This window comes from Coprinopsis cinerea (assembly GCF_000182895.1).
Source record: "Coprinopsis cinerea okayama7#130 chromosome 4 map unlocalized cont3.4, whole genome shotgun sequence".
Taxonomy (NCBI): Eukaryota; Fungi; Basidiomycota; class Agaricomycetes; order Agaricales; family Psathyrellaceae; genus Coprinopsis; species Coprinopsis cinerea.
The window spans coordinates 395,344-418,473 of NW_003307541.1; the positions used below are offsets into that span (position 1 = coordinate 395,344).

At 51.2% G+C, this 23,130-nt stretch overlaps 9 protein-coding genes across 9 annotated transcripts; 5 read left to right on the forward strand and 4 right to left on the reverse strand.

The window, feature by feature from the left end:
- Positions 1-377: 377 nt before the first annotated feature.
- CC1G_02683 (mago nashi domain-containing protein) lies at positions 378-1,442 on the forward strand (the record flags this gene model as incomplete). The annotated part of the gene is made up of 6 exons (XM_001840168.1): positions 378-412; positions 610-725; positions 907-970; positions 1,041-1,128; positions 1,189-1,278; positions 1,392-1,442. 6 exons carry the CDS (start codon positions 378-380, stop codon positions 1,440-1,442), a joined length of 444 nt encoding a protein of 147 aa, XP_001840220.1.
- Positions 1,443-2,951: 1,509 nt separating this feature from the next.
- CC1G_02684 (hypothetical protein) lies at positions 2,952-4,688 on the forward strand (the record flags this gene model as incomplete). The annotated part of the gene is made up of 10 exons (XM_001840169.2): positions 2,952-3,059; positions 3,115-3,269; positions 3,319-3,522; positions 3,580-3,669; positions 3,730-3,863; positions 3,921-4,073; positions 4,131-4,142; positions 4,207-4,250; positions 4,302-4,386; positions 4,438-4,688. The coding sequence occupies 10 exons, from the start codon at positions 2,952-2,954 to the stop codon at positions 4,686-4,688; spliced, it is 1,236 nt and encodes a 411-aa protein (XP_001840221.2).
- Positions 4,689-5,336: 648 nt separating this feature from the next.
- CC1G_02685 (hypothetical protein) lies at positions 5,337-5,990 on the forward strand (the record flags this gene model as incomplete). Its single annotated transcript, XM_001840170.2, has 1 exon — positions 5,337-5,990. One exon carries the CDS (start codon positions 5,337-5,339, stop codon positions 5,988-5,990), a length of 654 nt encoding a protein of 217 aa, XP_001840222.2.
- A 799-nt stretch (positions 5,991-6,789) lies between these two features.
- On the forward strand, positions 6,790-7,499 carry CC1G_02686 (hypothetical protein; the record flags this gene model as incomplete). The annotated part of the gene is made up of 2 exons (XM_001840171.2): positions 6,790-7,048; positions 7,099-7,499. The coding sequence occupies 2 exons, from the start codon at positions 6,790-6,792 to the stop codon at positions 7,497-7,499; spliced, it is 660 nt and encodes a 219-aa protein (XP_001840223.2).
- Positions 7,500-7,840: 341 nt separating this feature from the next.
- CC1G_02687 (5-oxoprolinase) lies at positions 7,841-10,754 on the forward strand (the record flags this gene model as incomplete). Its single annotated transcript, XM_001840172.2, has 9 exons — positions 7,841-8,053; positions 8,108-8,587; positions 8,637-9,126; positions 9,176-9,391; positions 9,449-9,652; positions 9,702-9,785; positions 9,836-9,964; positions 10,015-10,336; positions 10,398-10,754. The coding sequence occupies exons 1-9, from the start codon at positions 7,924-7,926 to the stop codon at positions 10,752-10,754; spliced, it is 2,412 nt and encodes an 803-aa protein (XP_001840224.2). The 5' UTR covers positions 7,841-7,923.
- A 622-nt stretch (positions 10,755-11,376) lies between these two features.
- Positions 11,377-12,939, reverse strand: CC1G_02688 (hypothetical protein; the record flags this gene model as incomplete). The annotated part of the gene is made up of 10 exons (XM_001840173.2): positions 11,377-11,399; positions 11,467-11,545; positions 11,605-11,648; positions 11,711-11,722; positions 11,777-11,932; positions 11,985-12,118; positions 12,172-12,261; positions 12,320-12,526; positions 12,579-12,721; positions 12,778-12,939. 10 exons carry the CDS (start codon positions 12,937-12,939, stop codon positions 11,377-11,379), a joined length of 1,050 nt encoding a protein of 349 aa, XP_001840225.2.
- A 903-nt stretch (positions 12,940-13,842) lies between these two features.
- On the reverse strand, positions 13,843-16,201 carry CC1G_02689 (hypothetical protein; the record flags this gene model as incomplete). Its single annotated transcript, XM_001840174.2, has 2 exons — positions 13,843-14,427; positions 14,480-16,201. The coding sequence occupies 2 exons, from the start codon at positions 16,199-16,201 to the stop codon at positions 13,843-13,845; spliced, it is 2,307 nt and encodes a 768-aa protein (XP_001840226.2).
- A 676-nt stretch (positions 16,202-16,877) lies between these two features.
- On the reverse strand, positions 16,878-20,063 carry CC1G_02690 (hypothetical protein; the record flags this gene model as incomplete). Its single annotated transcript, XM_001840175.2, has 15 exons — positions 16,878-17,058; positions 17,116-17,654; positions 17,705-17,830; positions 17,886-17,982; positions 18,038-18,074; positions 18,132-18,231; positions 18,284-18,385; positions 18,448-18,499; positions 18,555-18,951; positions 18,985-19,063; positions 19,120-19,138; positions 19,192-19,303; positions 19,359-19,389; positions 19,448-19,861; positions 19,914-20,063. 15 exons carry the CDS (start codon positions 20,061-20,063, stop codon positions 16,878-16,880), a joined length of 2,436 nt encoding a protein of 811 aa, XP_001840227.2.
- A 1,381-nt stretch (positions 20,064-21,444) lies between these two features.
- Positions 21,445-22,698, reverse strand: CC1G_02691 (hypothetical protein; the record flags this gene model as incomplete). The annotated part of the gene is made up of 1 exon (XM_001840176.2): positions 21,445-22,698. The coding sequence occupies one exon, from the start codon at positions 22,696-22,698 to the stop codon at positions 21,445-21,447; it is 1,254 nt and encodes a 417-aa protein (XP_001840228.2).
- Between the last annotated feature and the right edge of the window lie 432 nt (positions 22,699-23,130).

Here is a 23,130-nt window from a genome sequence, read left to right on the forward strand (position 1 = left end):
ATACAGCCAAAGGCTGCGAAGCAGGTTGGGACGGTAGTAGAGATGGTGGACACTGATGTCGGTTCTTTCATTCTCTACTTTGCATTAGTATAAATAGGTTGGTCACCTCGTTTCTTAAGCTACTATTCAAGAGATCGACTATCATCTCTGGCGATTAGGTCAGCAACGGAGACTAAGCTACTATGAAGCATGGGTCGCGTCCCCCAATCCATGCCAAACCATCATCCGGACTCTGGAGGACGGAGTTGGGACGGAGCGCAAGAAATCTGGCGTCCGTAAATGGGACCGTGGGAATGTTGATCACTGGTCAGTGCCAAGCAGCCGCTTACCTGGTTGACGCGAGCCAACGAGTTGAACATCGACCACCACCATCAACGATGACTACGCCTGCTAACGATCCTTTCTACCTGCGGTACGTATACGTCCCTCACCTACACTCTATCTTTACAACTTCGACGATACCTGTCGACTTGATGTTTTGGAAATGCTGATTGGATGATTGGATGAAATGCTGATTTGGGATTTGGGGTTTTATAGATACTAGTACGTGCATCTACGACAGGAGCGAAGGGGAAGAGGAAACTGAATGATAGTTTTTTCTCATTGCAGTACGGGCCATTCTGGTAAACACGGACACGAGTTTTTGGAGTTTGAGTATTCGCATGGGAGGTTGAGGTATGCGAATAACTCGAATTATAGGAATGATAGTTTGATTCGGAAAGAGAGTGCGTGCATCCTTGTTTTCTTTTTCTTTGTTTCTTTGTTTTTTGGTTTGATTTTGGGAGGGGGGGGGGGGGTTGGCGTGCATGTCCGCAGGGGAAGCGAGCCACACCAAGAAACTTCTGCATTGTTGTTCGTGCAGGATGGGAAGGCTGATGATGTTCTTTTCCTTTTTCTTTTATACAGTGTGGGTTGGTCCGCTCGTTGTAAAGGAGTTGAAGAGGATCGTAGAGGCGAGTGAGATTACCAAGTGCGTTTGTCTGTTTCTCCAACTTTTTTTTTTTTTTGGTGCTGATATGGGGTTGGGCGGGTGTAAACAGGGAAGACGATTCCAACTGGCCCAAGAAGAATATTGTGGGCAAGCAGGAGCTGGAGATTCGGATAGGCAATGATCATATTTCGTTCGAGGTGCGTGTTGGATAAGTTCTTCAACCCCTTGTGCGGTTTTGCTGACGCTGTGGGTTGTAGACTGCCAAGATTGGTTCTCTCGTTGATATCCAGGATAGTGAGGATCCTGAAGGATTGCGTGTGTTTTATTATCTGGTTCAGGATTTGAAGGTATGTTTTTTTCTGCGTCCGCCGCTCACTCTTCCACCTATTCCTCGTCCCCCTCCTCCTCCTCCTCGTCGATGCTCATGCAAACGCTGACGATGCTCTGTGTGTGTGTGTAGTGCCTCATCTTCTCGCTCATCTCGCTCCACTTCAAGATCAAGCCTATATAAGCGATGATTACGCGTCGCTGCCTCCTGGGTGGTCCCTGCCATCATCCATGGGGATCAGTGGCGCGGCACACGAGGCTTGTCGTCGTCGTCGTCCAGGTTTACGATGTCATGATAGGTTGCGATTCATGCGTTATTTATGATTCGAAGCGAAGACGGTGGTTTGAGAGTTGAGAGTCGGCGTATCCGGTGTTTCGACTTCAACGTTCGGTATTCTGGTCAACGTCGGTATTTCTGGTCAACATTGGTATTTCTGGTTTGTTGCGTTCGAAACTTGGACCACCCCCTCTACCTCCGTCTTCGACTTTCGATATCCGTCAAGAAAGCCTGAATGTTGTTTGTACAGTACGTGTTTGTTTGTTAGGTGCGGGGCTTTGTGGGTGGTGCTGATTGTTTGTGCTTTTTTTTTTTTTAGTAGTTGAATTGAATTTTTTTGTGATTCCGTTTTCTTCCTCGCTGTTGGAAGATGATTGGTGGTGGTGCTGGTGAGAGGGTTGAAGCGGTGACGAGGCAGCGAATTTCAATATCCCCGAGCGTGTAGTACGACTCGGAGGCGGCGATTCGGCCATGCAGCAATTTTCTTGGGCTTCTTATTTCCTTCGGTATTTCGCCTCGTTCCGTCTTCTCTTCGTCACCCATTCTGTGGGTGCTTTTTCTACATCTTTTGGGATTGCGCTGAGCTGTGGTGGCACTCGGCGCTACTCGCTAGGGCGCTTGTGTGAACTTTGTACACTTGATTTGCAGATCACGCAGATCCCGAACTCTCAACTCGAGCGCCTACCAACTTGATCTTCAACGTTCAACCACAACCTGGTCCACTGTTTGTTTCTAGAGGCTGACGAAATGGACAAAGTGTGTAACAGACTTGGACGTCGGATGAGGCAGTGACTGTCGACGACTATGTATGGGAGGGGTACTCGATCGGGTGGTATGGCCGAAAAGCCTATCTCGGAGGGACCCTGGAAGTGGGATTGGTCTACGAGGGCAGGAATATGAAACGATGGGGCAGCTGTGAAGTGAAGTGGCTACACAGCACCAGGGAAGTGAATTTTTTTCTCTCTGATATCTTACAGTCTTCGTCAGCGGAGTACAGCCATGTCTACTCCAATCACGTCGCCCAGCCGTACATGGTATAACCCGTTCTACAAGTATGTCCTGTGCCGTGCAGTGAATTTAATTTCCCTGGCTCCACGGTACGTACGTCCCTTTCCTAGGTCAATCAATAAATGTATGTTTTTCCCTTATTCGTGTCTAAAACTGGATCTAATCATGATTTATCATCGGATAGGACTTCATTGTATGTATTCGTCCGGGGACGAGCTGCCCCGAAACCCCTGCTTTATTTAAAAGTGACAGCCCTGGCCCTTTCATTGAGTCTGCACAGGATCTCAGCACTCGACTCTGACCCTACACCAAGAACCGTCGAGTATGTTTCGTGCTCTCTTCGCAAGGTGGCGACATCTATGCTCGCAGCTTTGGGAGAAGAAAAAGTTCAGGCTTTGGCTGGTCTACATGGTCGCCCTCGTTACCTTCTCTGGACTGGTCACTGTTTGTACGGCTGCGCCTTCGTTCGTCAAGCCCAAGTCGTACACTTCGCCTGAAGGAAATTATTCCACTGAGGTAGGAATCGGTCGTTCAATTGGAATTTGGCACTATACTCACGCCCTGATACCAGATTATTTTGTCCGCTGAAACCGTCTCCATCGATCCTGCAGCTCGCACAATTACGATGGATTGGTTTCCACAGTTATACACTCCTTATGTGAATTGCAGTGCGGTCGTCCATGCCCCTGTGATACGCGAAGTCTACATGGCGCGGTACGTTCCCCCGTTGGTGACTGTTCGGTGTCGCTGTGGAGGCTAAATTTTGGGCATTCAGAGAGTTGATGGACCAGTCGAGCCCCACTTGGCGACAAGAGGACCCGCCTCTCCCGATATTCATATTCAACACCGATGATTTTTGCCCCACTTACACCTGGCCTGGCGCGGTTTCTGTCAGAACCGTAACCAAACTGTTCCCTACCTCTGGGAAACCATACGATGGATTCTTGTCTGCTTCCCTCACGGCTTATCCTGAAGAACGGTCGGTGGCTTGCTGTGCTATGAAGTCCGTGTGCAAAGAACTGAATCTTGACTTCAGATATGAGGCGCCTTTCCAATTCTATGTAAGGAACCCGGATAGTGGGCGCTTGAGAGCGCTGACTGTGTATAACCTTACCTCGTCTACGCTGTGAGTTTCCGCTTCGACGGTTGCTTCAGGCTCAGTCTTCTGATGTCATGGCTTTGCTAGGGGATTCGACATTTCTATATCTACTATTCTAGTGGCGGGTCCACGATCGGAAGACCAGAAGCTCCAATTCACCATGCACATCACTCGCTCTGTATCCGTCAAGTTGTTTGTCTACTCTGCGGTGGTCATGAGCTGTATGTGTGTTTCGCATTGCCACTGCTCATTCGCGTTCGCTCACTTTATCGTACTAGGGCTTGTGACTCTGGCTTTCCTTACTATAATCGCGGCAGCAGGCGTGTACTCTTCGCATACCATATACGCGGAGATGTTCGTCGTTCCTATTGGTGCCCTGTTTGCTTTTGCGAGTATTCGGGCCAATCTACCCGGGGCCCCAGATGGCTTTGGTGCGTTCTTTTTGACTCTTTTGAGCTATCCTTATTCATCTAGTCTGAATGCTTCAGGAACTATCCTTGGTTCGTCATTTTGGCCTTTAGAGATGGTATTGGTATACTCAAGTCCCCGTCTCCCCCTTTCAAGACACTTTTTCTATAATCCCTGTGCTGATAATCATGTCTTTATCGGTAACTTCCCGTTTCGAGCTTCTTTCTGTCCCCGGTACTGATTCTTCCCAGAGTTTTATTTTACTTGTGGCCGTGTTGTATAAACGCATCAAGTACGACCCTTCGCCTCCACTAAGCAGCGCGATCGGGACCCTCTGTGAGTAGTAATCATTTTACTTGGGCTATGCTCTGATCTTCGAGGCTGCAGTGCACCTTCGCCATTCAACTTGCCCTTACGGGTGTGAAGGGGACACTGCAATATCTTCGATAAACGGTGTGGTGATCGATACCCCAAATGCGTTCCACGTCGACGATGCCGCATCTAAATTAAACGGCAAGCAGACCACGGGGTCAAGTGTACCTTCAAGTGACACTCATTTGGGCCCTGTTGAATGGGCTTCGTCGTACCATGGAGCTACGAGTTCAAGTTGTCGGTTGTCTGAATCAGATAGTATCTAGTGTGCCTAGTATTGCCCTATTGTAGCGACCTTCGATGGTAGAGTAAAGTTCGTCAGGGACAACCCTTTGCAATATCACAACGGAGATCTTGGATATCTGGGTTTTGGAGCGATGTCTGTTTGCTTCTAACCCTTTGCCCAACTTCTACAATATATTCGTACTTTGGTCGGAGGTTGGGTTGATAGCTGTCCACTAGAGTAAGCACTTGAGAAGCGGGAACCCCTTCCGCAGGAGGCTGTACATGGGCTTCGACGTGTCTTTTAAACCGGTTGTTATAGCTTGAATGAGAATGACAATGTCTTCATCGGTGAAGAAGACGGTTATCGATAAGGATTGCCATGCACATAGGGCCTTTCACCCCTTCCTGACGGGCGCTTCCTGATCGCGTTATCAAGCGCCGGTCGATGTAGGCGATCTGGGTGCCCATCGATTGGAGAGATAGCGTCGATTCTTCGATTAGAAGGTTGAGTCTAAAAGGCCAAGACGTCGTTCTTTTCCTTCGTGGGCTTTCCGGGGCATAACAAGAAATGTGAAGACTTTCGACGTTCGTGTCAACTCAATTCAGATGGGTTAAAGTTTTAAGCAAACATGCTTTTCAAATGGTATAAAGCCCAGCCCTCGAATTTCAGAAGGTTCTGTAAGACCACAATGGACTACGAGCAGTACAACGCACTCCCCACTCTCGAACAAGCCAACGAGGCTTTCACTCCTCAGGATCGCGATAGGATCCTGCCCAAGCTCACACAGCTTTTCAACACCCCTGCTTATCGCGACACCTACGCCTTCGGGCTCGTCCACCGACACTTTGAACTCAAATCTGGGGAGCAAATGGTCACCACCAATCTCGTCACCTCGCCCGAGATCCTTAATCCCCAAGATCCCACCGTCGTACCCGATAGGTGGACCGCGGATGGTGTTGCGTTCGAGTATACGCGCCTTAATCCTGGGGCGACAGCGACGCCTGTTCCGTCTGCGGAGCTGTTGAAGGCCTTTCGTGCCATTGTTGGGCCGGAGTTGGGGAGATATGTTGGGATTTTTACCAATCCCAAGCTTGGTCCTGGGAGGACCCTGATGGACGGCACTGAGAATGCTGAGAAGCGACAGCAGTCCCTCCGTATCGTCGATATTTTAAGTAGGGCTGGGTGCAGCTGTGGCCCTGGTGGAGGCTGTGAGTGCGGCGCCTGCCCTGATCCGAAAGCCTGCGAGCACTGGATCACTGCTGCATGGTTTGCCTATCAAGGAGAAGATTCTAACATGGCGGTTGCGATGGAGTGTGTCAAGTGTAATATTCGGTGCCCTTAGATTCCTTAGCACAAGTATGGCGGTCTCCCGATTGATGAATGTATATGAGAAATGGTGTAGCTACTACTACTTCATGTATTCATAAAAGTACGACGGACTTTGAAAAATATTGTCTCTGTTCACCGCGGTGTGTTTAATGCGTCTTCAGCACAGCACTTTAAGTATACAGCATAAAGGCACATTGAAATTCCAAGATCAATTGTACCAGGCGCCCATTTCCTCATGTCCGAAGCTATTGAATCGCTCTACATATAACGCGGTAGTATAAAACAACAGAAAAAGCGATCAGTCGACCAGTAAATTCCCATTCCAACCCTCCTCGATTGCTTCGCCATGACATTCCGTCTCTCCTCACTCTGGGTCATAGCTTTCGGCGTTACACTGGCCTTTGCTGCTTTACCTCCAGGAGTAAGTATACGCTCATTGTCCGCTCATCGCTTTGCACGCTGACTCTGTCTTGTGAATGCCCTACCTGAAGGAGTCATGCGAGGCAGATACTGTGACCTGTGGTGGCATCTACAAGGTGTGCTGCCGCCCGGGCTTGCAGTGTAGACAAGGGCGCGGTATACCTATGTGTGCAGAGGAAGAGGCCATCAGTGGCTATATGCACGCACGATGTGATGATCCTGATTTATGAAAGTATCTTATTTGAATTCGAGGTGCGCCTGAACTAATTGTTCGACTGCAGTCCGGTGCAATGTCCTCGATCCAATTACGACCTGTTGTCGTACGTGTTGATTCTGTACCGGTTTGAACGATGGCTTGACAGGGTCGCCTTTTCGATGTAGCAATGGGGACTATGTGCCTCACTAATGGCCGGGATGGGGTGGTCAAGTGCGTTGATGTCATGGGCGTTACAGTGCCCGCGTATCCGTCTGCGACCTCGGTCATGATCGACACCCCGCCAGCCTCCGCCGTCCCTGGTACCGAACCAGTGATCTCGTATAGTCCGACTGAAGCTTGGAATACGACGGAAGCCAACTTAAGCTGTCGTACCAAAGCCTCGACGCTGCACGTTACCGATGTCATCAACGCAACTGTTTCTTTCAATTACTCAGGTACTGCAGCCTTTTTGACCGTCGGCATTTTTCTAACTAGATCCTGCTAGGCCCAAGTGTCATCGTTCACACCGTGAAGTCTTCAAGAGGAGGCCTCTTTGCCGTCTTCATTGATGGTTTCAACACCACGTCAACCATCGACACTTACCGACCTCCCCTCGATGACCCAACCGAGGATCCAGAGTGCTTCACAGTCCAATTTCCACCAATGCGGGTCCTCCCTCCTGGTTTTGACAGTCGAACCGAGCATACCATCTCGCTCGTCTATCAAGGCCCGAGCAGTAAACCAGATGATGGTCCGGTTGATGGAAGCTTTGTCCAGTTTGATTCGTTCTCTGTGCCGATCTTCAGCGCTTCTGAGCTTGACAGCAGTGCCGCTTTTGGAAATATGCCTTCTGCTTTTGCCATCCTCTGTTCCCTTTCGACTGTTGTTGCATCATTTATGCTTTAGCGTACAGTATATCGTATTCGTGACCCGTTGACTCATTTCTGGAGATTCTTGGTACATAGGCTTGGTAGGCCCGTCGTTGAAGAATTTCTATTTGTCGCAGAGTGAGCGCCATTTCCCTTAGTGTTCGATTCCTTTGTTCCTCATTCTTGTTTTTGTTCGTAATTTCCCACTTTCTTCTGTATCAGCACTTTCAATTTGAATGTCTTCGTGCTTCTTGCGACTGGACCTCATCAAAGAACTTTGCCTGGTGGGAATGTGATAAGATGAGATCAACCGGTTGCATCAATGATATCACCTAAGTATTGGTCCGCTTGTATTCCGAAATCTTGGCTCCCCTTGCTTTTAACCGTCGAGCATCGGGGTTGCGCACGCTAACGTTCTGATAGTCTCCCCCCCCACTTATTTCACTCTCAGAATATAACTCATGGTTGCTACGATCCCAGATGGTTCGATTCGTATCTGCGCCGATAGAGGCGGGACGTTTTGCGACGTACATGCCTCCTACCCTGATCCTCAAAACCCCGCACAACGCAAGGAATTGGTGATCAAGCTCCGTACGTCTTCTTGATGATTGAAGACATTGAAAGACCCATTTTCAATGAGCCTAGTCTCTCAGGATCCATCGAACTATGCAGACGCCCCGACAGAGGGCATTCGGCGTGTCCTGGAGCACGTTACTGGGCAGAATATACCCCGAGGCACGATTCTCCCTACGGAGAAAATCGACTACATTCGCCTTTCAACAACTATCGCCACGAATGCTCTTCTTGAACGGAAGGGCCATAAACACGCCCTCCTCATCACTAAAGGCTTCTCCGACCTCCTATTGATTGGCAACCAGTCCCGACCCAAGATCTTCGACCTCAATATTCGCAGACCACCTCCATTGTATTCCGAAGTTCTCGAGGTAGATGAGCGTGTCACCCTCGTAGGGTACACTTCCGACCCCAACTTTGAAGAGCACAAGGTTGTCTTTGCCGAGGACGGATCTATCTCCAAGGCATATTCCGGACGCGAAAGAATTCGGGGAGAGGGTAGGGTTTTGCAGGGTCTCAGTGGAGAGGCGGTTCGCATTATCAAAGAGCCAGGTGAGTCTTACTCACTCAGTTGTTGGTCTTCTCGCTGACAGCCTCCTAGATCTCAAGAAAGTCCGGGCTGACCTCCAAGCGCTGTACGACAGAGGCTATCGCTCGCTCGCCATCGTCCTCGTTCATTCATACACCTTCCCTGACCACGAGAGGCTTGTTGGAAATGTCGCTCGTGAAGTTGGATTTACACATGTCAGCGAGAGTAGTGCGCTTTTGCCCATGATCAAGATGGTCCCCCGCGGCGTTTCGAGCACAGCAGACGCATACTTGACGCCCATCCTCAAAGAATACCTGGACGGGTTCTTTAGCGGCTTTGACGAGGGTCTGAAAGCTGGTCCCTCGCCGAGTGGCGAGAAACGCACGGCACGAGTCGAATTTATGTCTTCCGATGGCGGTCTCGTGGACCTGAAGAACTTTTCTGGGTTGAAGAGTATCCTCAGCGGTCCAGCTGGAGGTGTTGTCGGCTACGCATTAACAACCTACGAAGAAGGGAGCAATAAAGGCGGAAAGAGCGTTGGAAGGGGGAAACCGGTCATCGGGTACGTCCTTTTCCAACGTTATGACTCGGCGCTAAAAGGTTCACCCTAGGCTGGATGTTGGAGGCACGTCTACGGACGTATCGCGATTCCACGGTCGTTACGAAGTCGTTTACGAGACCACCACTGCAGGAGTGACTATCCAGAGCCCCCAGTTGGATATCAACACTGTCGCCGCCGGGGGTGGATCCTGCCTAACCTTCTCCAACGGTCTCTTCCGCGCAGGTCCCGAAAGCGCAGGAGCACAGCCTGGACCGGCTTGCTATCGGTGAGTGCCCCTTGGTTATCCCATCTCCCTGACCCTAAACACACTATGCGTTTCTAGCAAAGGGGGTCCACTCGCAGTGACCGACGCCAATCTCCTCCTCGGGCGTCTCGTCCCTGCCTACTTCCCTCACATTTTTGGGAAAACGGAAAAAGAACCATTGGACGTCGAGGCCAGCAAAACGCTGTTCGAGAAACTGGCCAAGACTATCAACGAAGAAAGCCCTGATGCGGAACAGAAGGGACTAGATGAGATTGTATACGGGTTGGTGGTATCATCTCAAGAGAATTACCTGCTGACCTCGACATCTCAGATTCATCAAAGTCGCGAACGAAACGATGTGCCGACCGATACGGGCACTGACCGAGGCCAGAGGTTACGCAACTGGGGAACATGTGTAGGTTGCTCGGATTTTGCCAGCTTCTGCGGCTAACACTTTCCTCCCAGACTCGCTTCGTTCGGCGGTGCAGGAGGGCAACATGCTTGCGAAATCGCAAAGTTGTTGGGTATCCAAACCGTTGTCATCCATCGATACTCGAGTATCCTAAGCGCCTATGGACTGGCACTTGCCGATCGGTGCGCGCTATTCTTTCTGCGCTTGCCGCGAGGCTGACGACTGCTTTTAGTGCCTACGAAGTTCAAGAGCCATGCTCGACGTTTTACAATCCAGCCAATGTTCCGTCCTTGTTCAGCCGACTTGACGCCCTCACGGATAAGGTCGTCACGGAGCTCAAGTCACAGGGTTTCGAAGGGAAGATGGTAAAGGTAGAGAGGATGTTGAACATGAGGTTCGAGGGGACAGACACTGCCTTGATGGTGCTGCCTCATGCCAAAGAAGGCGGTGAAGACGGGGATGTAGAAGACTACATGGAAGCGTTCAAACGGGTCTACAAGACTGAGTTTGGATTCGTTCTTGAGAACAAGGGTGTGATTGTCGATGATATCAAGGTCCGCTTTTCCGATATTCCGAATCGTTATTCTGAGAACCAACCTCCATCCTTCTATCTAGGTTCGTGGAATCGGAAAGACATTTGACACCCTCGGACCCTCTATCTACGACGAAGTAGATGAGCTATATGACAGCAACAGAGTCAGGAGCCTCACACCAAGGACCCCTTGGTCTCCGGAAAGCTCGGCGGAATTCCACGTGCATTATCCCAAGGCAGAAACGACTCCTGAATCGGTTTACTTCGAACCACCGGTCGGACGCGTTCAGAATACACCCGTATATCTGCTGGTAAATCTCGAAGTTGGAGATTTAATTCAAGGTCCTGCTATGATTATCGATGATACGCAAACAATTGTGGTGATACCAGGCTCTGATGCATTGTACACGACCCGGGGGCTGTATTTACGCATTCACTGATCAAGCTTCAAGAATGATGATACATACCACTGTTTCTCCTTTTCGATAGCACAATGTACTTCGAACTACAGCAATACTTGTATTACTATTACACATGTCATTTTTACTTCTTCTAGTCCTCTATGGGGCATTTTGAAATGTATTGTCGGATGCTTTTGGGCAAGGGTTGAAAACGGTGGGGTAGGAGGACATGAAATCAGCACCGTTTAGCTGGAGCAGTGCAAATGGGCGCTTAAAAGAACAATAGGATATACTCCGAGTGTCATATCACATTCATAACGATGCGTTCGGGTCTCGCTATTCTCTCACATTCATCTTGAACCTTGGAGTGACTAGACCATTTTACCCTATCGTGGAGGATCCATCCGTACCTGTCTACGGGGGACGATTTGGACGGGCGCTTGATACAGCCATCGATTTGCTACCTGCGGCAGCTAGTAGCTCCGCCGCTTCTTGCGATTCGAAGTTCGGCGGGGAAGTGCGATAGTTTAATTCATTACTTCATAAAAAAAAAACGTGAGGAGGAAATCGAAGAGGTTTCTAGCCGTAATCCCCACTCCCCTGTGAACTTGTGATCGATTGATCAGTGGGCGCTTGAGGAGATATCACAGAGAAAAGACCCCTAACCATTCGAAGGGGTTGCAGCTGGTGTTAAGCTACCCATACTATGTGAGCATTGCTTGAGACGTCGAAAAAGAAAAGAAGAACTCACCAGAGGCTTGATCCTTCCTCGCGGAGGGTACGGTATCCCGAGCAAGTTTGTTCACTCTGATCACGAGTGCAACGAAGGCCTATGGAGGACGGCGATTATTCTGTAGGGAAAAATGATCGTTCCAGGCGATGTACGTACCAATAGAAAGAGGAGGATCAGGATCGGAAAGAAACAAAACGTGTCTGCTCAGAAAACAACGCGTTCACGTCAATAACGTTATTGGGTAGCTGTCAAGCCTTCGCACCAAGCACATTCTCTGAAATGTTTAGGCGTCAAAGTAGAACCCACCCCAGTCCGGAAATAGGCGTACCCAAGGTCTCGTGGCCAGCAAGAAGATTGTTTCGGGTGGTCACAAGGAGGAGTAGGATTCCAATTGGAGCGGCCAATTCAATATGGCCAACTTTCCAGGAACTCGGCCGAAGGAGCGAGAGTCCGAGTATCGCCAAGAGGGGTAGCGTCATGAGCCCTGGATGAGATACGTTCGTCGAGCGCTTCCACTTGGCCAAAGGTGCACTCACAGCTCAGAGCCAGGGTGGTGTAGGCAACAACCTTGGTAGACGGGGACCGAGCAATCGACATCGTCAGTTGGAGCCTTTCATCTCCCGAGCGAAGGCCTGGGTTCACGAGGACTGTGTATGTAAATTCATAGCCGCTGGAGAGGACACTTTTAATATGATGGTCGTTGGTACGGAAAATCATACTCACTGTGAGGAGGATGTCAGATTGAACACGGTTGGTGTGCTCAATGATCCAGTCTGCGGGTTTCTAACGGTAAAATCGATGGGTGCGATATAGCTAAATAATCGTTTCAGGTTGAGAAAGGCGTTCAAACGATGAGCTAGATGGCACTGACCGGTCTTCTGGGTAAGGCGCAGCCCTAGAAGCAACATAGCTATCCCATTTTTTTGAAGTTGATACCGAGTATAGCTTAGTTACAGTCCTGAATGATAGGACTGAAGGCCAAAGCCAGATAGGACACAGTTGGTCACTGTTGTAGACGAATACAGGTACTTCAGGTGCCTCTTGTCGCCAGGTTGGGCTTGCGCGATCCATGAGGACTCTTGGAAACGGATGCCAATCAGACGATAAAAGTCGACGGTGAAAACACTCACGAGGGCATGTATACCTCTCGGACAAGGGGCCTCGTGGTTAGCTCAGTGCAGTTCAGTACTGTCCCGTACAGAGCAGGGAACCAATCCATGGTAATCGTCCTTCCAACTGGGTCAACTGAGACGACTTTGGCCGATAAAGTGATCTAAGAACGAGTGGTCGGTAAGGTTGGCGCACCTACTATTGGAAGCTAGGGCTTACCTCCGAGGGGGTGCCACGCTCAGGTGCTTGGTATGTCTGAGGCTGGGAGAGCGATGGGATACATATAGCGGCCATGATGAGCCCAGATAGCCCAAGGAGTCCAACCATGTAGACGATCCAGAGCCTGAAGGGAGTGAGAGTCAAGCGCCGAGTGAAAGCCATTGAGGGTAGGAATCGAAGAATGGCCATGCCGTCTCCTCCCTACTTATAGGTCCAGTCCACCTTTGGAGGGGCCCCCTGCAGATGCTGTGAGGAAAGTGTAAGATCAAGTCATTGATCTAGCGTGACCTAAAAATTTCGGATCGCCATTCCGGTGGTAGTCAAGCCCCGGTGTCACAATGTTCAGCGCTTAATGGGTACGGCGGCCCAGAACTACTGTAGTGGCTAGTGACGAGTCTCTGACATGTTGGTGTCACTCACAGTCAGACTTGTGGTGTGTATGGTGCATGTAGGCCTACTGCCCTTTGGAGGTAACGAGGCGCCCCAGGGCCCCAGTCGACGGGGGCCAAACAAGCCACGCCGTCGTCGACTGTGAGGTATCCCATCATACTCGGGGGAGACACTCTATGCTTAAATTAGATGCTTTCCTCTGATCGTGGCAGTTTCTCTGCAGTTGAGATGAGTACGACTCCGAGCGGCAACTTGCCTTATCACGGTCTCCACGGAGTCCTTAGAACGTTGAATCGGAGACCAAGGATCCTCCGACTCGGAATCTAACTGAGTGCAAGGGCGAAGTGCGCTTTAGTTCGTGGTATTTCCACTCAAGAATCACCGGGTATGCCATGTTGACTACAGTACATGCCGTCCTGAGATAGAGAATTACGGGTAAGTAACAGTAACATGGGTATCACTAATTGCCTATGCGGTTCCAGAAACCGAAAAGTTACAACACCGAAGTCATGGTAGGTGTAATCAATACACCGTAACATTAAAAGAGGTCTATCGTCTATAGCGAGCAGTAGTAATGGAGAGGAAGATGAAGGAAAGTGTTGGAACGAGAGGAAGGTGGTATCGCGCCTAACGGACCCCGCTCTGTCTACGCTGACATTCGAATGAGTTGGGCCTCTATGTGTTTTTCAAAGCAGGTAACCACACTGGATTGTACCAAGTCATCCCCGAGAGCGTAACCGTCCTCAAAGAGGGGCAATGGCTAACCCAAGTCTCGATTTTGGCTCGCTCCTGCGTCGTATGTCTGTCCGGAGAACCTGTCATGCTACGGTCGGAAGAGCTGAGAGACGATTGGCGGCTTGGATTGGAGAAAAAGACGCGGGACGAGCGAGCTGAGCTGGGCCTTGACAGGTTGGACACCTGGTCGGTAGATCGAGAAAAGACAAGGGTATTGGATTGAGTGACTGGGAAGGGGAGAAGAGATGGAGAGGCTGGTGGAAGGGGGAAGGCGGGGAATTTGAACGATTCGTTCAGGTTGCCGGGATCCGAGTCTTCCACCTTGAGGAAATCGTCATCCTGGATCGGTTCCGGTGACGCCAGGACTGTACCGGGTGTCGTAGTTGCTTTTGAGTTGGCGACTGCGACGTCCAGAGGTATCAAAGGAAGCGACTTCCCGCCGCGCTGGTTGGAGACGAAATCTAGCTTGAGGTTTCGAAGGCCTGAGTACCGGGACAGCGTACTTTGGAGGGTACGGTAGACCATCTAAAAGAGAGAGGTGAGTTGAAGGCAAGGATCATAGAGGTAGAAAACACACATCTTCCATTCCACGAGAGAGCGTCGCCTTGGTCTTGAAGATAACTTCGAGCGACTCGAGACCGCTCTGCTTGCTCTCCGGCTCAGGTTCTTCATCGGAAGAAGAGCCTAACGCAGAGGACACAGCTGTTAACATCTTCTCCACCGTGCGACGATCGACACTCTCTGAGAAGCGCATCGAAAGCTGGTTAATGCCCTTGAGACAGGACATGATGGCAGATGGCCTCAGACCATCGTAAAGGTTGGTGCTGACGTTCAAGGAGACCTTGCGTAGGAAAGGGCGAGCCAGTCCGGCGAGGCTCTGCCTGGGACTCGAGGAGGAGATTGTGGACGTGCTGGGTGCCACAGGGATCAGATGCGCGAGGAGGGCAGGCGTCACATGAAGCGTAGTGACCATGGGGAGAAGAGTCGAGGAGTCGAATAGAACGGAAGGGGCAGCGAGGCTGGTCGAAGAGAGTGCTGCTTGAGGGACGCTCAGGTGGAAGGACGGGGACATCGGCGTTGACACTGGCGAGACTTTGAGATACGGGTTGTTGTGTGTGAACGAGGAATTAGGTTGGTGGGTATTACTTGCTTGGGGGGTGTGTAGGTAGTATGTGGGCGTATCCGTTTTCGTCGCATAGGGTGTATTAGGGACCATTGAGTTATCGCTGGGAATAGTAGAAGGCTGGGAGGGGAAGAAGTCCTCGAGATTAGGGAAGGCAAGTGTCGAGATGTTGATTTGGCCATCGAGCCATGTCAACAAGCTGGTCACCTCCTCGCTTGAGATAGTGGTATTAAGGAAAGTGATACTCTTCAGTCCGAATGCAGTATGTTGGGAAAGTAATGCTATGTCGAAGGAAGGGAGTGTGAGATGCGTCAAGTTGGTCATGCGCTGCAAGGCGAGAGTGAAGGTGGCGGTAAGCAGAGTGTTGCGGAGTTGGTCCTCCCGATCGGGAGACGATGCAGTCGCCGGTACTGCCTTCGAGTGACGACCAGCGTTAAAGAAAGATGGCCATGTCGTGCAGGAGAAGTGCTGCACCAGCTCCGTCAGATCAAGTCTCGACGCCAGCAAGGCCAGCAACTTCTCGAGCTGCTTGTCGGTCAGTTTTTGAAGGTCGATCCTGCGGTAAAGACAGCCTCTGGCTGCAGCGGCAAAGGCATGGGATAGGCTGGCCAGCTTGGGTATCTGCTCACGGGGTACATGGGAGAAAACGATTTCCACCACTTCCCCCGGTAGCTGGGGTATTTTCGGAGCTGAAACCGACGGATGGGGTGGATTGGGTGAAGGAAGCGTTACCTCTGCAGCTTTCGCTGGCGAGAGCTGGAAAACGCTTGAGATGGACGCTCGTTTCGAGCGGAGCTTGGCCTTGGCCTTCATGCTGAGAGACCTTAAGAGATTGGGGGAGCTGACGGTACGGCTTCTCGGAGTATTATCTTCTTCCGGCCCAAGGTCGCTTTCTTCGAAGTGATTCTGGGAAGGTGGTGGGAACGATGGCGACGCTGGCATCGAGCGATAAGAAGAGAACGAAGCTGCTCTCCCGAGGCCACTTGGTCTCCGGATGTCATCCACAGAGGCATTGTATGACTCCTCTGAGCAACCCGTTGCTGAATAGGCGTATAGGGTGAACGAGCTAGGGGGAGGTCTGTCGAATTGACCTTCGCCGTCTGGTACCGCCGGAAGGTGGATTTGGGATGATGATGGGTCTTGCTGAATCTTCCTTTTCACCGTTGGTCGAAACATGGACGAGACGCGTCGCATTATCCCGCCACCACGAGTCCCGTTATGGATGTGAGCAACATTCTCGATAGGGGTACTACTATTTCGTGGTCGTCCTTTTTGCTTCCGCGCAAGAGGAATATTTTCGATTGGATTTAAGGTTGGCAGTTGTGGCAGTGGCTTCCCGGTGTCTTTAGGTGATGTATGAAGTTGCTGATGCTCTTGCTGAGGTTGGGTCAAGGAATGTGAGCGAGAAAGGAACGACATCGAGCCCTTGATCAAGAGGACGAAGGGGAAGGAGGAAAAGAGGAAGAAAGAGGCGCTGCAACAGGGCTCATGAGAAAACTAAGGGAGCGTTGGCAACTGCCTCTTGACGACGCTGCAGGGGTGAGGTGATCCGGTGCCGGGCGCAATACACCTTGTTCGGTTCCCTCCCCATGTCTGAACTTCGGCATCAGTAATTCATACTTATGTTTTCATGAAAACATGAAGCCGAGGCTCGACAGAGAGAAATTACCGTAAATTACCAGGCGACCAGAGCCAGGGGCCAGGGCCATGTCATTAGACGACGGATACATATAGTACAAAGGGTACATCACGCGAACTCAGAAACCTTTTGACTAAAAAGTTGAAGTTCCAATCTGAAGAACCTACATTAACCCAGAACTAGATAGCTACGAGTCGTGAAGAAACCGGTCGATCAATGAAGCGGAATTTGACTGCCACTGTGGAACATACCGAACGTGCCTGTCAGCCCCGGCATGTTCGAGGTGTAACTGTAACCCATATTGTTGCTATTGGACCTATCGGAAGAGTAAGGCGAGTTGGAAGAAGACTGCTGCGAGACGGGCGGGGAAGGGGAACCTTCTGGCCATTGGAATCTGGATGAGCAGAGAATGATAAGTGAGGTTCCACAGAGAACAAAAAAGCAGCCTTACCCAGGCATCATCATATCCTTCCACCATGCGGGATTGCTGATAGCTTGCATGGTCGCCAACGTCTCCTCTTCAGTGAAGGTGTTGCCGGCATAAGCGTTAATCTCGCTTGGACCGAAATGAATCGGACCCGTGCCAGATGCAAATGTGGCCTCTGGCATGTAAATGATGGAATCACCAGGGTTTGGAGCAGGAGAGTATGAAGAGCCTCCAAACGCACCACCCCCTGTCGCAGACGTTCCACCGGCGCCCGAACTGGGGGAAGAAGAGAATGTCGACATGGAGCCAGCGCTTGTGCCTGGGATTCCTCCAGAGGGTTGGTGCGGGGGAGGCGGTTGTGTCTGAAGGCGACCAACTGTGGCGCCGTCTCGGCGGTGCCGGGAGAGGAGCCCAGCGAGGAACCGAGCGTATAGCTTTGGCGTATGTCTATCATCAATGGCTATCTTCGGGGAGCTGAGAGTCTGAATCAGCCGTCCGATGAGCTCAAAGATCTCATTCTCCTCATCCTTCTTGAGAAGGCTGGAGAATTCTGGGCGAAGGAGCTAATGATTGGTTTAGCCGGTGATAGAAAAGTGAAAAGGGAACAGTCTACCTTGAGCAAGAACGCGGATGCAAAAGCCGCGAAAACGAAGTGTCCGTCGGGTGCGTAGCGCATGTAACCTCCGGGAGCCAGTCCATCAACCATGTTCTCGATGACAGATTTCGCTGATTCGTGACACTATATGAATGCATGAGCGTCGAGCACGATGTCACCCCAATCGCCAAAAGATTACCTTGGTGAAAAAGATGTTGTCATTTGACCGGAGGCCGCGCTGGAATGCCTTCTGGAACCCAAAGGAGAACATAACGAGCCTGGAGTAGGCGACGAGGCTGCGAAGGGCATCACTAAATTATCGGACTGTTGTGGCAGAGTGATCCGACGTACTAAGGTAACAATGTGCATCGGAATGCCGCTCCAGGGTCTATGGGGACGGCGGGTTACAACCATGGTCAATTTCGCGTCAAACAAGGAGACATACCATCAGGGTTGGACTCTTCTTTGAACCTGGTCTCCCACTCCTTGTGGAAGTTGGTGAGATGAACATCGTGTTCAAGCGTTACGGATCGGAAATCGACATTCTGGCATTTGGAATGAGGTTCGATCCGAGTGGATGGAGGGACGGACACGAACCTTGTTGAGTCTGCTTGGTTGGGACGGATCGCTGAAGATTTCATCGTGGAATTTGGCGATGATTTGCAAGAGAGTGGAATATCCGCAGAGGTGGACATCGTACTGCGGGAAGGCACATCATCGTCAGAGGGGGATCCTGAATGGATCTAGGTGACGATGCTTACAGGATGATTATATTGAGATTTCTTGTACCATTCCTTGGCGTTCCGGACGATACTGTGCAGACAAAGATCGACACGACCTCTCGCTGACGATGATGGCAAGAACTTACAAGTCTTCTTTGATGGTCGATGGCTTACCAAACTGGGTCGCCGTTGATCGATCCAAATTGAAGCAAATCATCCACACGCGCGTCTTGTTGAGGATTTCTCGCTCTTGCTTCTCGGAGGTGGGCTTGATGGTGGGGACATGGTGCAGATTCAGGTCGGTGGCGATGCGAATGGCTAGACCGGTGTATAGCCAGCTGCGATCCTCTTCCCAGCGACGCGCAGGGACGGAGTAAATGCTCATCAGGATATAGGCCTGGCAAAGCTCGACCGATTTCCACCCGTCAATCAGGGCTGTGGCAGCGGAGTGCTTCGCGAAATGCATCGCGATGGGGTATATCTCTGACTTCTCGGTATAATACCGGGATGCGACAGCGCAGACTGGTTGTGGCGCGATGAGAACTAGCGCAGATGGAGGGGTCGGTTTGCACTTACCGACTGTGAACAGGAAAGGACACCTGGCGAAGGTGGTAGCTGGAGTGTGCAAAACAGGGTCGAGAAGGGAGACGAAGGGCTAGAAAGAGAGTCCATCAGGTCCCGGAAGGATGTGGCCCTTGTGGAATGACGCACGTTGATGCATTTGAAGAAACTAAACAGACGTTCAGAACGATGGTCATGTTCCATGTAATGTCAAGCACGTACATATCGAAGAGTTTGTCCACATCCTCCGGGGTCACAAGGCCGTGTACCAAGATTTCAGGGGGACTGTGCTGCTCGATAAGAGTGGCGCGGATTGTAAGGTCCGTGGCGGGGCCTGAGCAAGCATGAGTCTCAACGAGTCAACTTCCACGAGTTTTTTCGAAGCTTACCAGGCATGAAGTATCCCTCATTCGCAACGCCCTATGCGAGAAAGGCGTCAATCGTTGCCTATCTGGTCAGCTGGCATGACAGAACATACCACATTATCGTCGTTGAAGTCTTCTTCGGCGATTGCGACGGCATCTTTGGAAATGTCCTTCTTCTTCTTGGACGTTTTCGAATTGCTCAAACTCAGATTGGCGATAAGACCGAGAGGGACATGGGCGTCTGGAAGTGATGACCTAATCTTGTCGTCGGAAGACAAGGTGTCCGAATCGCTATCGCCTTCTTGGTCCTGGTCCCCTTGGGTTTCCTCCTCGTGGTCAGACTCTTCTTGGATTGTCTCTCGGGCACCAAGGAATGTGTGGGGCCCTCCCTTGGAGCCTGTATCACGAACGCTGGATTGTAGGCGGTCTAGCCAATCCAAGATGCTGCGGTTATTTTGGTCCGAAGGTGAAGTCGCCATCCGGTACGAGGCAATCGATAACGGTGTCGCGGTGTAAGGATTATGAAGCTAGGACAATGCATTCAGAGGCTTTACTCGAAGAGGGGAAGAGAAAGCATACCTGCTTCAACAGCGATTCAATGATTGCGTCTTTCTGTCGGATTTGAGCCAAGAGGTATTCGCGTTTACTGTGACAATGGTCGCGACATGGTAAGTTATGCGGATCCCAATAAACAGGAGAGTCAGGGCGGGAGGAAGGAGGAGTCGACATTGGGAAGCAGTTATCTCGAAAGCTTGGATTGCAGGAGAGATGTCGATAGAGACAGGGTGCAGCAGGGGCTTTATAGCAAACTGTAAACCGCCACCTGTTCAATTACACTCCCCGAGATTTCCGCATTTAAGGTGCGGATCTCTCCATTCAGGAGAATGTTATGTTATCGCACTCCGTCCGAGGGAACCTCCGGGTTTCAAAAAAGGAAAATCGAGAAGGCAAATGACGCAGTTGACGGGTACAGTGCGGTCGGGACTCACTTTGGTGCGGTGCGAGGCTTGCGGCCTTCCACAATACAGATGTGTCCCCCGGCCCTGCATCGTTTGCAAGTGTTGTCTCCCCTGGGGAAGTCGCATTTCATCTAGGTTTTCGAGGTCCGATAGCCAGATTGGAGAGTACAATCGAGCGCGACGCATGGACGGAAAGAACATGAAGGAAGGTTGTGGCGTACATCGCAGCACCAGAGGGATCCAAGTGGCAGTCAGGGGTCGGAGTAAACGACGGATAGAAGGTTCCGAGCCAATAGTTGCAAGCGAAAATACGGAGTGGCCCCCACGGTGAACGGAAGGACGGAAAAGAGCGAGGTTTAATCAGTACATTTCGGACAATCAATGGTCGACTAGGTGGTCCAGTGCGCCACAAATGATAAAGATGACTTACCTTGAGTTTTTTGCAGTGTCTGCATGCACCGGGACTGCAGAGTCGCATCACGTATATGTCAAAATTCCGCCCAGTTTAGCAAATAGCGTAGTTGGATGGACACCGCGGCAGGTTAGGTCGGAACGAGGTACGCGGGGAGTTTGCACGTTAGAGGCCAAAAAGACACCGAACAGTTCGGTTCGATAGTAGACAGCGAAAGAGCAGGTCCAGAGCAAACACAAAATCGGACACCAGATTTTCCCGGCACCAGCAAGGTGCATGAAGGCAGTGCGAGTGCGGGGTTGAGCAAACCCCGGTGACAAAAGCGTCGAGAATCGAGGGTCCACATCGCGAACGTAAGGATGGTAAGGCGGGTGTGTGCCGTTTTAAATTTAGTTTAAAACGATTTGAGTTCATGGTGGTTGATTGAGCCATCAGGCATGATCGTTTTGAGTGTGAGGCAAGGTCGCAGGTGGAGGGGTTAATGGCGTCAGAATATAACACGGACAAACAAAGAGAGGCGCGCATCAAAACCGAAACCCGTCATTCGAGTCGGGAAGGGCAAGGAGCAGGCACCGAGGGTTGATGGACAAAACCCGATCGGAGGTGAGATGGGGTGGAAATACCATCGCGGCAGGGTCGAGGGGACGAAAAAAAAAACGATCCGTCAGCATCTTTCGCCTTCAATCATGAACATAAAGGGGCAGTGCGAGAAAAAGAATTTGGAATACTAAACGAGTACTCACAGCCTTGACTGCCTGTCCTTCGCCTTCCCTTTGCTCACGACTCCTGGAATCCCAACTCTGATTCCACCAGCATATTCCTCGTCCTCACTTTCCGTTTCACTCCCCTCGTCGTCCCCACTCCATTCCCCAGCACCGTCTCTCCTAGCGCGCTTACGCATATTCGGCCGCTTTGCAGGTTCTTCCATCGTTGAAACCGATATCCCTTGTCCCTGTGGTAAGGTTTGATGTGGTAACCCAGACGGATTCGTGCTTTCGGCTCCTTTGGCAGTGGGCTGGTGCATCCTAAACAGAAGATTGGAACTTTTGCCCTTCGGGTCCGCTGCATTGCGGCGAGACTCTTCTGCCCATGTCGGGGACCGGGAGGAGGCTTGAGTCGAGGAAGCGTTGGACTGCGCTGGCTGGGGCTGATTGTGATGGCTATATTGGGCATAACCACCTGCCCCGGTGGCGCCGGTCGGGCGCTCTGGTCGACGGGGATGAGGCGCGTGCGTAAAATCGAAGGTCTGTTGCTGATGACGATGTGCTGAGTCGGGCGTGCTGCTGTACGATGCATCAGCACTCTGATACAAGTTCGGCGGAATGGTCGTCGGGTGCGATGAAGGAACTGAGGGATTGCCGCGGCCAGCAGCCAGGATCTCTTCGTAGTAATCCGTGTAGCCTGCGTTTTGGGAGGTGTAAGAGGCAGAGCCGTCGAAACTGGACGCCCCTGCGGTAGGCTGAGATTGCGGTCCTCCCATTGAGACCGGGCCGTACTGTTGACTCGGGCCAGCGCCCGTGTACTGCTGCTGGTACGGATATGAAGGTTCGCTGCGATTTGCCTGAGGTTGATGAGTGGTACTAAAGGTCGCCTGTCGTTGCTGCTGGCTGTCGAACGAGTCCACCCATTCCTGATATTGACGAGCGTAGACACTCTCATCGTGAGGTGCCGCTTGCGGGGCGTAGTATGCGGGAGCAGTGCCCATCATAGTGTCCATGTTACTAGGGTGGGCACTTCTGCCATGAGTCGCTGCACCCGTCGAAGACGAAAAGAACCAATCTCCGGCCGGATTGTTAGATCCTGGATTTCGTGAAGATCCTTGCTGGGATGGAACTGAAAGATGCCTCTGGATGAGCATCGATGGTCCATAGTGCGCTACAGGAGAACACGAACCTATCTCGAAGGTATCCGCTGGCAAGCGCGGACGCGAGTTCTCTGGGCGCATACCGGGAATAGAGCCATGAGGACCTGAAGAGCCACTGGGTGGATGCATAGTTTTTAGCAGTGGGGCTTTTTAGACTGAGGTCGTTAATAGGAAGCCAGCGCAGGCATCTGGGATGGGTTCTTACCTTGAGACTGGGGTTTGAGCAATCGCTGGACGTCGGTGGCTTCCTGGAGCCGATATATATGATGGCTAATTGAAAAGGTCGCGAAGCTCTGTTGTCAAACAAGAGCATGCGATATGTCCGGGGTTCTAATTGCGTCCACATGTTTTCGTAGGATCTTGCGCCGGATTGGGCAAATGAGCGCCAATCCTTTTCCTGAAAGGATCCTGAATCAGGGTCCTGAAGACAAAAGCAACAGTGGGAGAGCTCAATTTGTCCCTAACTGTGACGGCAGCCGTCCCTGGCTTCCACACGTGTCAATCGTGAGTCGCTTCAAGGGGCAGGATCTGCTCAGAGTATGCCTGCGGCCAAAGGTAAAG